Raw genomic sequence first — 12,595 nt, 5'->3', positions numbered from 1 at the left:
AGTAGTCCTTCAAAGTATGCATTATTATTAATCTCGTTTAGAGATCAGGAAACAGGCCTGGAAATGTGAAGTGATTTGTCTTGCCTTACTTATAAGCTAGAACGCACTGAGCTGGTGGTAATTGCAGCACCCAGCCCTTGTGCATTCCGGATCAATATTAATTAGCTGGCACACGGGCATCCAGTTGCACCAGATGCTACTTTGCCATCTAGTGCGCAGAGGCGAGTCTAAACACCTTTGCTGGCTGGAATGCAAACATTTCTAAATTTGCCCCTATGGCAGAGCAACCACTCGCATTCAGAACTGAGGCAAATCCTTAACTCACCCCCTGCCACCCCCAGCCCCACCTGGGCCTGCCAATCTGCTTCCAGCACAGCAAACCCCACAATCCACCAAGGCCTGTGGGCTGAAGCTTTTTATACTCAGCTCTGCTACTAAGGGTGTTAATTTCATTCGCTCACACCCACACTGTGTACAAACATGCAAATCATTAACATTTCCATTTACCAGGCTGGTATGGCCTGGAGCTGCTGGGATTTTTGAAGGAGATAACAATTCAATTTGCAATTACTGCTGCAATTTTTAATTCCCAAGGAAACTTCTGTCAGTGCTGTACTCCCAAGAGCCAAAATGAACACTGTAAGCAACTCTTCAAATTATTTCGAAAGAGAGAAAAAAAAAGAGAGGAAAGGAAGGAATAAAAGGAAAGGAAAGAAGGAAAGGAGCCAGTCAGGCAGGGTGCCTGCCTATCTCTGGGAGGGCAGGATTATAAGCCTATTTCAGAGAAGTTCAATTTAGCCCTAAATTTCAAAGTTTCCTCCAGCTGTATGAATCAACAACTAAATGTTGACTCTTTAAGAGGGGCTTTTGTGAAGCAATATTTGCAATTGAACAATCATCAATACATTTACTGTTTGTAAACTCAGAATTGCTGTGGGATAGAGGAAGGTGTACCTATTTTCATTCTCCAACGTTTCTACTTTGGGCAATGAAAGGCTAAGAATGAACATTTCCAGGTCCCAAATAACCACCTGCCACCTTCCAAGTCCCAAATACACCTGCCGGCACGGGTAACTATTATTTATTGCATGTCCACTGTGCACTGTGCACCAGGAACCACCATGCCCTGCATACGCCTACCCTTCTTTATACCAGCAGCGAAACTACAGCCAGGCAGCACTCACAGAGGGCACATGTGCCAGGCACCATGCAAGTGCCGAGGACAAAACAACGAACCCTGCAACTGCCTGCCCTCAGGTGGTTTACAATCAAGTGGTAAACAGATCAATTAAAAAAAAAAAAAAAACCCCACAGATGTAAATTAAATAACACAATAAGATGCAGTCGCTTGGAACAGGCCACTGCAGACAAGAAAAGCCAGGGCATTTGGCATTAGAAAATGCATCTGTTCAAGGTCGGAGAGCCGGCTGGGCCAGAACTCTGGCTGGAACTCTCAGGATCACACTTGAGCCACTGCCTCGTGCCACTTCCCATCTTATTTTTTTCTGTTTGGGGCCTGCTGGAACTCACTATGGTAATACACATGAGTCAGATTTCTCAACCCCAAAGAGCATCCATTATTGTAAAAAACATTTTCTTATGTGTGGGGTTGGTCCTGAGAGCTATCAAAAAATAAAAACCAGAACCATAAGTCGGACAGTATAGTGGTCCCCTCATCGGGTATGTGTCCCACACTGTCTCAAATCACTAGAGAAGCTTCTCTAGCCAGCATAAAATGCAGGTGGAGGCTGTGAGATTCATGTTTTTCACACTGGTGTTCTGCCCCTGTGGCTTTTCAACTCCCCAGGTGTATGACATGGAAACACACGTAAACTATCTAAATGGCAGATAAAAGTTTCCTTTAAATTTGCCTTTGGAATGCACTCTGGGCCTGCCCTTCCTAATCATGATCATCTTTGGCTCTGGTTAAAGTCTTATTCTCCGGAGCACCTAACACAGGGGCACCGGGGCAGAAATCAGGGGCCGTCTGGGCTGTCCCAATTGCCTGTAGCAAATCCACATAATGATATGCCCGGGATTCCCATTCGCCTGTCCCTAAACTAGACACAGACAGTGCTACTTGCCCTGGAACCTGGGGCCATCATTCATCCACCAAGATTTCACAACCACGTTGAATGTGGGCTGCAGATCAGGGTCATGGTGGTGCCCTGGGATTCTTGTTTTTTTTGAAACGGGGGTTTTGCTTTGTCACCCAGGCTGGAGTGCAATGGTGCAATCTTGACTCACTGCAACCTCTGCCTCCTAGGTTCAAGCAATCCTCGCATCTCAGCCTCCCGAGTAGCTGGGACTACATGCGCACACCGCCATGCCTGGTTAATTTTTTGTATTTTTGGTAGAGATGGGGTTTTGCCATGTTGCCCAGGCTGGTCTTGGTTTCGAACTCCTGAGCTCAAGTGATCCGCCTGCCTCGGCCTCCCAAAGTGCTGGGATTACAGTATTGTTTTTAATTGGAGAAAAGGCATACAAATTTATTAACGTGTACACAGGGAAAATCACAGAGTGATTATGATTTTAGACAGTAAATTATAGACAGCATAACTCTTCACCCCTAAATACTTCAGCATGACTATTCAAAAAAGCACATACTCCTACATGACTCAGCACCGTATCACACATAATCACATGAACAACAGTTCCTCATTATAATCCACCATGGAGTTCATATTCAAATTTCCCAAACTGTCCCCCAATGTCTTTAATAGCTGTTTTGTTCAAACCAGGATCCAATGAAGGACTGCTAAGGAGTACCCTTTCCAAAGTAACATGTTAGACAAAAGAATGACTCATGGAAAGTCAGAAGGGCTGGAACCTGACAGTAAATTAGCATCCCACCTACTTGCTTTTTAAGAGAAAAAGATCTATCATTTGACAAACAGCAACTGCTCTTAACATTTCCATGCATTTTCTTCCAGTTATTTCTTTTTCTTTTCATAAACACACCCATATATGCAGCTGTGAACAAACTGTCTTGCTACTGATCAAATGCTACCACAACTTCTTCTGGCAAGAGGAGACCAAGACCTGGTGAACTCTCGCATATGTCATCTCTGGCATGCCTGCCAGCCGGCCGGCCTCCTGGGTCAGTAACTATGAAAAAAGGCCACTGAGTGCGTCAGAAGACTGCCCTGCACTGAGACACTATCAAAGGTCCTTGAGTTCCAAATGTACCACTGCACTGCTCTGTGGCCCTGCCAACTTCCTCCTTCTCAAGCTGACATGACCCCAAGCCCTAGAAAGACAGAGCAGGTGTCAGGAGAGGCTGCTGTCCCACTTCCTGGGTGTCCAGGATGGATAAATGTTAAGATTTTACAGAAAGTACCTTGAAAGTACTTTGGAATTTTTGGAAGTGCTATATATTTAAAAGCTGTTAATAACATTCTCTAAACCAAAAATATCACAAAAGCCTCAAACTACTAGATATCAAAGCTTTGACTTGGAATATCTCTCTCTTTCTTTTTTTTTTTTTGAGACAGTTTCACTCTGTTACTCAGGCTGGAGTGCAGAGGTGCAATCTCAGCTACTGCAACCTCCACATTCTGGGTTCAAGCGATTCTCCTGTCTCAGCCTGTAGCTGGGAATACAGGTGCCTGCCACCACGCCTGGCTAATTTTTGTATTATTAGTAGAGGCGGGGTTTCACCATGTTGGCCAGGCTGGACTCGAACTCCTGACCTCAAGTGATCTGCCCACCTTAGCCTCCCAAAGTGCCGGGATTACAGGCGTAAGCCCCTGCACCTGGCTGACTTAGAATGTTTCTAAAAAAGTAAAAATTTTCGGCCATGTGCGTTGGCTCACACTTGGGATCCCAGCACTCTGGGAGGCAGTGGCAGGTGGGTCATGAGGTCAGGAGTTCAAGACCAGCCTGGCCAAGATGGTGAAACCCCATTTCTACTAAAAATACAAAAATTAGCCGGGCGCGGTGGCGGGTGCCTGTAATCCCAGCTACTCAGGAGGCTGAGGCAGAGAATTGCTTGAACCTGGGAGGCGGAAGTTGCAGTGAGCCGAGATCGTGCCACTGCACTCCAGCCTGAGTGACAGAGCGAGGCTCTGTCTCAAAAAAAGTAAAAATTTTCAACAGACACATACTGCACTGAATGAAACATCTCAAGTTGAACCTAAACCCTCAGCCAAACCAAGCCCTCATATTGAGAGAGGAATCATCTTATTCCTCAGGAGAATTGTGAATTTTCTTGAAACCATGTTGGATTACCAGTGCCTTCTGCTCTAGAAAGTGATTCCCCAGGCACTTCAGCTCTGGTGCCGGGCCAGTCTCTCAGAGAAAACTGCCTTCTTGCTTCTTCCTGGAAAGGAAGCCCAGGGCTTTCTTACCTTGTTTCCAGGGGTACAGATGACTTCGTTTCAACGGCTTCTGTTTTTCAATAGCATTGCCCATTTTAAAGCCAGAGGACGCAGGGCCCTTCCCAGCCCCGGCGTTTTTCTGGAACAGCAACTGAGGACCAAGTCACTGGCTGAAAGGGGATCATCTCTTGGACATCCCAAACCACCCAGCAGCAGAGCCCAGGCAGCCTCACAAGGGAAGCTTGAGGAATCTCATTCTGAACAGTCTTTGCCTTCTGCCTTTCAAAATCCCTTTGGCCCCAGGGAGGAAATCAGAAGAAAGGGCTTGTTATCGCCCTACCGGTGTGTCTCAGGCATGGTCTATATTAAGAAGCTCTTTCCTCGGCATCCTTTTGACACTTTATTACTCATCAGCACAGCAGTGGCTGGAAAGATGAATTTTATGTCCAAATACTTTTAATACCACTTTTCCCCGCAGGAGAAATGGGGAATCAGGTGATCAAAAAAGCTGAAAGTCATAAACGAAACATTCTGGGGCATGCCAGGAGAAACATTTTCACACAGACCCTTATGCCACGCCTTCTATTTCAGAGTCCCACGCTCAGACCAGTGTGTCCAACGTAACAAGTACTGTCAGAGAGAACAAGCTGATTTCACTAATGCTGTGTTTCCAAGGGAAACACAAAACAAAACAAGACACCAAAAAACACTGCTACACCTCAGTCTCCAAAGAAGAAAACACCTTGGGGACAAACACAGCTAAGAATTTATAACCTCACGTTCCAAACTTCCACTGCACTTTGGGAAAAATTTTGCTGGAGAAAGTGCTACACTATCTAAATTCTGAACAATGGGTTTTCTGGAAGAAAAGAAGGGAATGAAATCAATCATATATTCTTGGTAAAAAGGAAGACAATGTCGAGGTGGATGAAAAGATTTCATTTATTTAAGTCCCAGAGTTTGAAGTTATAAAACTCCTGAAGAATCCCCACAGCATGATATGGGTAAGAATGCAGGCTCTGAGCTGGGCGAAGTGGCTCACGCCTGTAATCCCAGCACTTTGGGAGGCTGAAGTGGGTGGATTACTTGAGGCCAGGAGTTCAAAACCAGACTGGCCAACATGGTGAAACCCTGTCTCTACTAACAATAGAAAAATTAGCCGGGCGTGATGGCACAAAACTGTAATCCCAGTGACTTGGGAGGCTGAGGCAGGAGAATCACTTGAACCTGGGAGGGGGAGGTTGCAGCAAGCCGGGATCATGCCATTGCACTCCAGCCTGGGTGCAAATCCTAGCTCTGCCCCTTGGCTTTGCCAATTGAGCACAGTAGCCTCAGTTTCCTTATCTGTTAACTCGGCATAATTCCAGTCCCACCTCCTCAGCTGTAATAAGAATCAAATACAAGAGAACATTTGTGAAGTACCTAGCATGCTGCCTGACACTCAGGAAGTCCTTGGTGAATATTTATCTTTGTTTTGAGGTGAGGGCGGGAACAGGGTCTTGCTGTGTCACCCAGGCTGGAGTGTAGTGGTGCAATCATGGCTCACTGCAATCCTCCTGCCTCAGCCTCCCAAGAAGCTAGGACTACAGGTGCATGCCACCTCGCCTGGCTAATTTTTAAAACTTTTTGTAGAGACAGGGTCTCCCTATGTTGCTCAGGCTGGTCTCAAACTCCTGGCCTCAAGTAAAACTCCTGCCTCAGCCTCCCATAGTCCTGGGATTACAGGTGTGAGCCACTGTACTCTGCTTATTTTATTTTATTTTATTTTATTTATTTTTTGAGACAGAGTCTTGCTCTGCAACCCAGGCAGGAGTGCAGTGGCGCAATCTCAGCTCCCTGCAACCTCTGCTTCCTGAGCTCAAGTGATTCTCTTGCCTCAGGCTCCTGAATAGCTGGATTACAGGTGTGCACCACCATGCCCAGCTAATTTTTGAATTTTTAGTCGAGATGGGGGTTCGTCATGTTGGCCAGGTTGTTCTCAAACTCCTGATCTCAAGTGATCCGTCCACCTCGGCCTCCCAAAGTGCTGGGATTACAGACGTGAGCACCATGTCCAGTCCTTCATCACTTTTATAATTGTAGACTGAAAATATATTAGCTTAGGTGGCAGATGTCTGGCTTCGGTCAATTTAGCCAAAAGCACCAAAGTAAATTTATTTTACAGAGTTGGATGGTAAAAAATGGGAGTAAGTATAGAACTGGAGTAGAATTTGAGACAACATTCCATAAAAGACCCACAGAGCCAGAGAGACTAAGTTTAAGAGGCACTTAACACCCTGTTAAGTTTCTGGGCGCAGTGGGTCACTGTTATACCAGGCCCTTCCTTTCTAAAGGAGGGGGAAATCATCTTTCCAATTTATGCAAAACAGACGAAACCAAAATCCAAATCTCTACAAAATCTTAAGGCCTCATATTTTGATCTACCAATACAGAGGTCATTTTTGCAAAATCACGGCCTGAGATTCCAAACTTGGCAAAGCAAACAGTATGTGTCTGTCGCACCCTCTCCAATGAGGCGGCAGGAAAGAGCATGCGTGCAGAGGCTCCCCGTTTCCCTTACAGAGCCGCAAGCTCCTCCCCAGATTAAACTGCAGCCACAAACTGGAAGAAAGCACAGGGAACCCCCACCACGCTAGAGGGGTCCAATGAAACCAGTTGCACAGCAGAATACCTGGCACACAGTAGGTGCTTAATAGCTCTCTGTTGAATAAATAGGTGGAGAGGTGACGGAATAAACCAATGGGAATTATCCCCAACATACACACACTGATTGTCCTCTCCCCCTGGAATGCGTTAACCAGAGTTTCTAATCCATAAGATAAACTCTCCTCTCCTAGCAAGAGTCGGAGGGTGTGGGTGGCTGGGGCCTGTTTCCTCCACTTCCCCACTCCTTAGCTCAGGCCACTCCCAGCCCTGGAGTTGCTTCCCTCTCAGGAGTGCAAAGCCCCTGAAGTCAGGAGCCGTGTCTGCGGCAGCTCCTCGAGGCCTCTGTGCACACAGAGAATAATGGGTCACAGTCACAGAACCTGGGCTCAGGTGTGCGCTCTGTCATTTCTTAGCTGGGGGCCAACACATTCGTAATGTTGTTTCCATGAAAAAACGCATCCTAGGTTCCAAACAACTAATTTACTGATGAACCTTTAGAATGAACTGGACATTTCCCTGAGAGAAGGGCTTTGAAATGAGGACCCTGTGGTCCAACCACTTCTCAATCATGGCTCCCCCAAGGTAAGTCCAATGTGAACTGCTCAGGGGGAGAGGGAAGGGAACGGCAACAGAATAACCTAATCTTAAGAATTCCTCTCTAATCCCCAGCTCAGAAAGCGTCTTTTACAGTCATCCCCTCTGCAGTGTCCCAGACTAAGCGAGCGAGGAAACAAACAAACAAACAAACAAAAAAACACAGAGCCACCCCCAAAGACCAATATGCCTGCAATCCAAGATGGGCAAGCGACCCACCTCCAGGGCACATTTCAGGGAGACAACACAAACCTTTTTTGCTTCTTCACAAATGGGAAGCAGAGGGCGGACTGCACAGCCACTGTGACAAGTTTCCAAGCCTTGCACAAATACGCCGAGAACGCTGTAACGGTACGAACTGCCTTCAATCAGACCCGACTTGGCCGTGTGTTATCAAGGTCACTCCTTCAGGGATGACTACTCCAAGCCCCAAATCTCCGTAAAACCCAAGGAGATCCACAAGATCATCTGCTCCAGCGAGCCCCTCCCCCATTTCACAGATTCTTCAGAGAGGGGCAAGGATTAAGGCTAGGCATTTAGTTGGAGGGCCAGATCCAGCCCCCAGATCTTTATCTTTGGCTAGGAAAACCTCTGCTACCCATTCCCTCATGACAGGAGGAGGCAGGAGGACAGTGTGAAGGAACTGGCTTTGAAGGCCAGCTGGCCTGGTTTGAATCTCTGTGGGCACTTCCTAGCTGAGCAACTTTGGGATAGAAACTAAACCTCTCCACACCCTGTATTTTCACATACGTTCACATGTACAACTATGTTATCTACTTCATGGGTAGTTTAAAGGTTAAATAAGAATTTAGATTGGGAGGCTGAGGTGGGAGGTTAAGACAGGAGAATCATTTGAGCCCAAGAGGTCAAGACTGCAGTGATTGTGATCACACCACTGCACTCCAGTCTGGGCCACAGAGCGAGACCCCATCTCTAAAAACCTAAAATAAAATAAAGATGTTTCAAATTTGTGGGTACACAGCAGACACTCAATGAGAATAGCTACTGTCACTGTTTTTATTATTATTACCTATAAATCTCCAAGCTTTAGATACAATACATTGAAAAAAAATTATTTACCCTCACTAGGGATTTTCTCCCCCATATCAGAGTAAGATCCACTGCAATATTCTAGTAAATAATTCATTATCTTAGTACAATAAAAATTAAATTTATCTTACAAACATCTGTACCTCAGGAATAATTTTTTTTTTTTAAGAGACAGGGTCTCCCTACATTGCCCAGCTGGCCTCGAACTCCGAGAAGTGATCCTCCTGCCTCAGCCTCCCGAGTAGCTGGACTCCAGGAGGAATGATACTTTGATTGTGGAACATGACATAAGCCGGAGGGGTAATATTGTGGCCACTGAAGTAGGAACATTTTAAGGAGCGCCTGTCCCTACACACAAGACGCTGTTGGCTCCAGACAAACTCTGAGTCAGGATCCTGCAAGGCGGTGCTCACTTCTTGAAGGAGATTTTTTTTTTTTTTTTTAAGATAGAAATGGCTCAGAAGGGAAGGGCCCGTGGATCCCTGTAATGTGCACATTCACCCACCCAGAACCAAAGAAACAGAGGCTGGGCTCTCAGGCGGGTACCCGGTAGCTGACACAAAGCTTTGTGTATGGAATTTGTCCGCTGGGAGGAAAGTCTGATGTTGGTCACTTCCCTCCTGGAGAAAAATACAACAATACGAGGAAGCGTCAAGCACTGTGGGAATGTTCCAAGTGTGAGTTCCAGCTCAGCCCAGAATATAAACAAAGGCGATGACCAGCCTGGAGGTCAGGCCCAGCAGAGCACTGAGGCAGAAAGTCTGGGAGCCACTCTTCTGTCTTCTGGGTTCTTAGACTCTGCCTCTTTTTTTTTTTTTTTTTTTGAGACAGACTCTCCCTCTGTCATCCAGGTTGGAATGCAGTGGTGCAATCACAGCTCACTGCAGCATCCAACTGCTGGGCTCAAGCAATCCTCCTGTCTCAGCCTCCTGACTAGCTGGGACTATACGCACTTGCCACCATGCCTGGCTAATTATTAAAATTATTTTTTGTAGAGATAGCATCTTGCTTGGTTGCCAGGCTGGTCTCAAACTCATGGCCTCAAGTGATCCTCTAGCCTCAGCCTCCCAAAGTGCTGGGATTATTGGCATGAGCCACCGAGTCTGGCCTAGACTGCTTTGAAGTAACTTTCCTGTCCAGGCCTGGAGGAAATCATTGAAAGCAAAGGCCACCACGTGTCGAATGTCATAGGAAATACAAGCTCAGGGACTCTCTTATGACACACCTGCAAACCCATAGATCAGTCTCAGAATGTCATAGCTGGAGGGGCTCAGAGATTTACTCAACAAATACCAACACGGGGCCCGGGGAGGGTCGGATAACATGCACGAAGAATCACTTACTTATCCCGGTGATCAGTGCCAAATTCAGGGCGGGGGGCGCATGTCTAGCAGGGCGACCTAATCTAATCTGGAAGTCAGGGAAGAGTGAGACCTGAAGGATGAGCAGAGCTGGACCAGGCAAAGGGGCAGCGTGTATGAAAGCCCTGTGTAGCTGGAGGTACGTGCCCAGGGAAGGTTGGGGGTCAGATGGGACAGGGTCTTACAGATCCAAGGCTTTGTCTCATGGGCTTTGGGGGTTCCTAAGGTGTTGGCAAACCACATGTGTTCATTTTTCTGGGAAGAGAGGTCTATGGCTTTTACCAAAGTCTTAAGGAGTTTTAAGAGGTTAAGAATGGCTCAGCGGCCGGGCGCGGTGGCTCACGCCTGTAATCCCAGCACTTTGGGAGGCCAAGGCGGGCGGATCACAAGATCAGGAGATCGAGACCATCCTGGCTAACACGGTGAAACCCCGTCTGTACTAAAAATACAAAAAATTGAGCCAGGAGAATGGCGTGAACCCGGGAGGTGGAGTTTGCAGTGAGCCGACATCCATCGTGCCACTGCACTCCAGCCTGGGCGATAGAGGGAGACTCCGTCTCAAAAAAAAAAAAAAAGAATGGCTCAGCAGGGTGGCTCACGCCTTTACTTACAATCCCAGCACTCTGGGAGGCGGAGGCAGGCGGATCACGAGGTCAGGAGATAGAGACTATCCTGGCCAAGATGGTGAAACCCCGTCTCTACCAAAAATACAAAAATTAGCTGAGCATGGTGGTGAGCATCTGTACTCCCAAGCTACTTGGGAGACTGAGGAAGGAGAATCACTTGAACTCGGGAGGCGGAGGTTGCAGTGAGCCGAGATCACGCCATTGCACTCCAGCCTGGTGACAGAGTGAGACTCTGTCTCAAAAAAAAAAAAAAAAGAGGTTAAGAACTACTGAGCTAGCCCAGCTCATTACAATAAAATGGAGAAACTGAGGTCCAGAGAAAAAAGACCTTTCACGGGAGGCTAGAGGCCCTAAGTCACCAACTCCCAGTGCAGTGCTCTCCCACAGCTAGCCCACCGCCCCACTTCTACAGGGGATGTGTCAACAACTACATACGCTGGCTCCCATCCCACTCACCACTGCTGCTGGACCCCACACGAGGCTGCTTTGTTTCTCCATCCAGGCAGGCCTAGAAGGACACTATACAGAAATGAACTGCAAGTCACCAGCCCATCTTTCTTGCACTAACCTAATCTACAAAATACAGGGGCTCAGAATCTATCCCCTGCTTCAGATTTCAAGGATCCCCCAATGAGATACCTTCTGGCTTTTCAAGGACCTTCATGGATGAGGCTGGTTCACTGAAGGGCAATCAGGGCTCAGCATCCAGCGTTCTGAAGAAGCTGTTTTACTTGTTGTTCTTTACAAAGTCAGGACTTGGCCAGGAACTAAACGTAGCCCTCAGTACAGGAAAGGGAGAAATGTAGAAGACTGGGAGGAAAGTCTAAATATGTACAGAGAATGCTTCTTAAATCCCTGATGTGGCCAGGCACTGTGGCTCACGCCTGTAATCCCAGCACTTTGGGAGGCAGAAGTGAGTAGATCACTTGAGCCCAGGAGTTTGAGACCTGCCTGGGCAACATGGCAAAACCCCATCTCTACAGAAAAAGGAAAAACATAATTAGCTAAGCATGGTGGTACGTGTGTTTGTAGTCCTAGCTACCCGGGGGGCTGAGGTGAGAGAACGGCTTGAGCCTGGGAGGCAGAGGTTGCAGTGAGCCAAGATTGCGCCACTGCACTCCAGCCTGGGTGACAGAGGCAGACCCTGTTTCAAAAAAAATAAAATAAAAAATAAAAACCCCTTGATGCTTCCTGTAATACTAAAAGTGGAAGCCCTAAGTACATGGATTGGCATTCAAGGCCTTTTGGAGTCTGGCCCCAAATTACCTTTCCCACCTTCATCTCCCACTTCTTCACATGAAGACTGGACACTGGGCACAGCCCTGCACCTGCCTGCCTGCGCTGTAGTTCATGTCCCTCCTCTCCAGCGAGTCAAAGGACACCTCACAGCCAACATCCAGTGGACTCTCAAAGACCAGTGTTGAGAGTCCCACAGCCTCTGCTTCACTTGGACCATGGCAGTACCGGAAGAGGCAATGCCCGCGCTGGGGAAGACTCCGGCCCCTCTCCCGGCCAGCTTGCTGACCTCAGGCTCCAGGCTCTGGCAGTTGCAGAGGCCTCTGCCCTTTACACCTCCCTGCCTCCAGATAAACTTGACCCAGCCACTCACTGCTGATGGCCCCCTGCACTGAGCTGCGCGAGTGTGAACACAGTCACAGTCTGCACTCTGGCTGTGCTCCTCAAGCTTGTAAAATGCACCCCTGTCTCCTTTAAGAGATCTGGAGTCCATACCCAATGGGTACTCACTATCCATCCAACAAACATTAGTGAGCATCAGTTATGTGCCAGGTACCATTCTGGGCTTTGGTGAAACAGTAGCTGACAGGGAGCTTACCTCCCAAATAGGGAAAAAATCATAAAAAAGCAGCAAATAGGCCAGGCGCGGTGGCTCACGCCTGTAATCCTAGCACTCTGGGAGGCCAAGGCGGGCAGACTGCCTGAGCTCAGGAGTTCAAGACCAGTCTTGGCAACATAGTCCCTATCTCTATTAAAAACACAA

At 47.5% G+C, this 12,595-nt stretch overlaps 1 protein-coding gene across 14 annotated transcripts in view; it reads right to left on the bottom strand.

The window, feature by feature from the left end:
- Positions 1 to 12,595, bottom strand: part of RAPGEF1 (Rap guanine nucleotide exchange factor 1) — a 159,884-nt gene that overhangs the window by 124,939 nt on the left and 22,350 nt on the right. For 5 of the 14 annotated variants that reach the window (XM_050759730.1, XM_050759736.1, XM_050759732.1 and 2 more), the window contains exon 1: positions 4,350 to 7,795. The exons of 6 other annotated variants lie outside the window; for them this stretch is intronic. In XM_050759730.1, coding sequence (XP_050615687.1) covers positions 4,350 to 4,413 — 64 coding nt within the window. In that variant the 5' untranslated portion in view covers positions 4,414 to 7,795. Of the gene's footprint in view, positions 1 to 4,349; positions 7,796 to 12,595 lie in introns of those variants that run through there. 3 more of the 14 variants (XM_050759740.1, XM_050759741.1, XM_050759742.1) reach the window with 2 other exon arrangements.

This window comes from Macaca thibetana, chromosome 15 (genome assembly GCF_024542745.1).
Source record: "Macaca thibetana thibetana isolate TM-01 chromosome 15, ASM2454274v1, whole genome shotgun sequence".
In the NCBI taxonomy this organism is placed as follows: domain Eukaryota; kingdom Metazoa; phylum Chordata; class Mammalia; order Primates; family Cercopithecidae; genus Macaca; species Macaca thibetana.
Note: the sequence above shows the minus strand (reverse complement) of the source record. Positions and strands in the feature narration are given on the sequence as shown.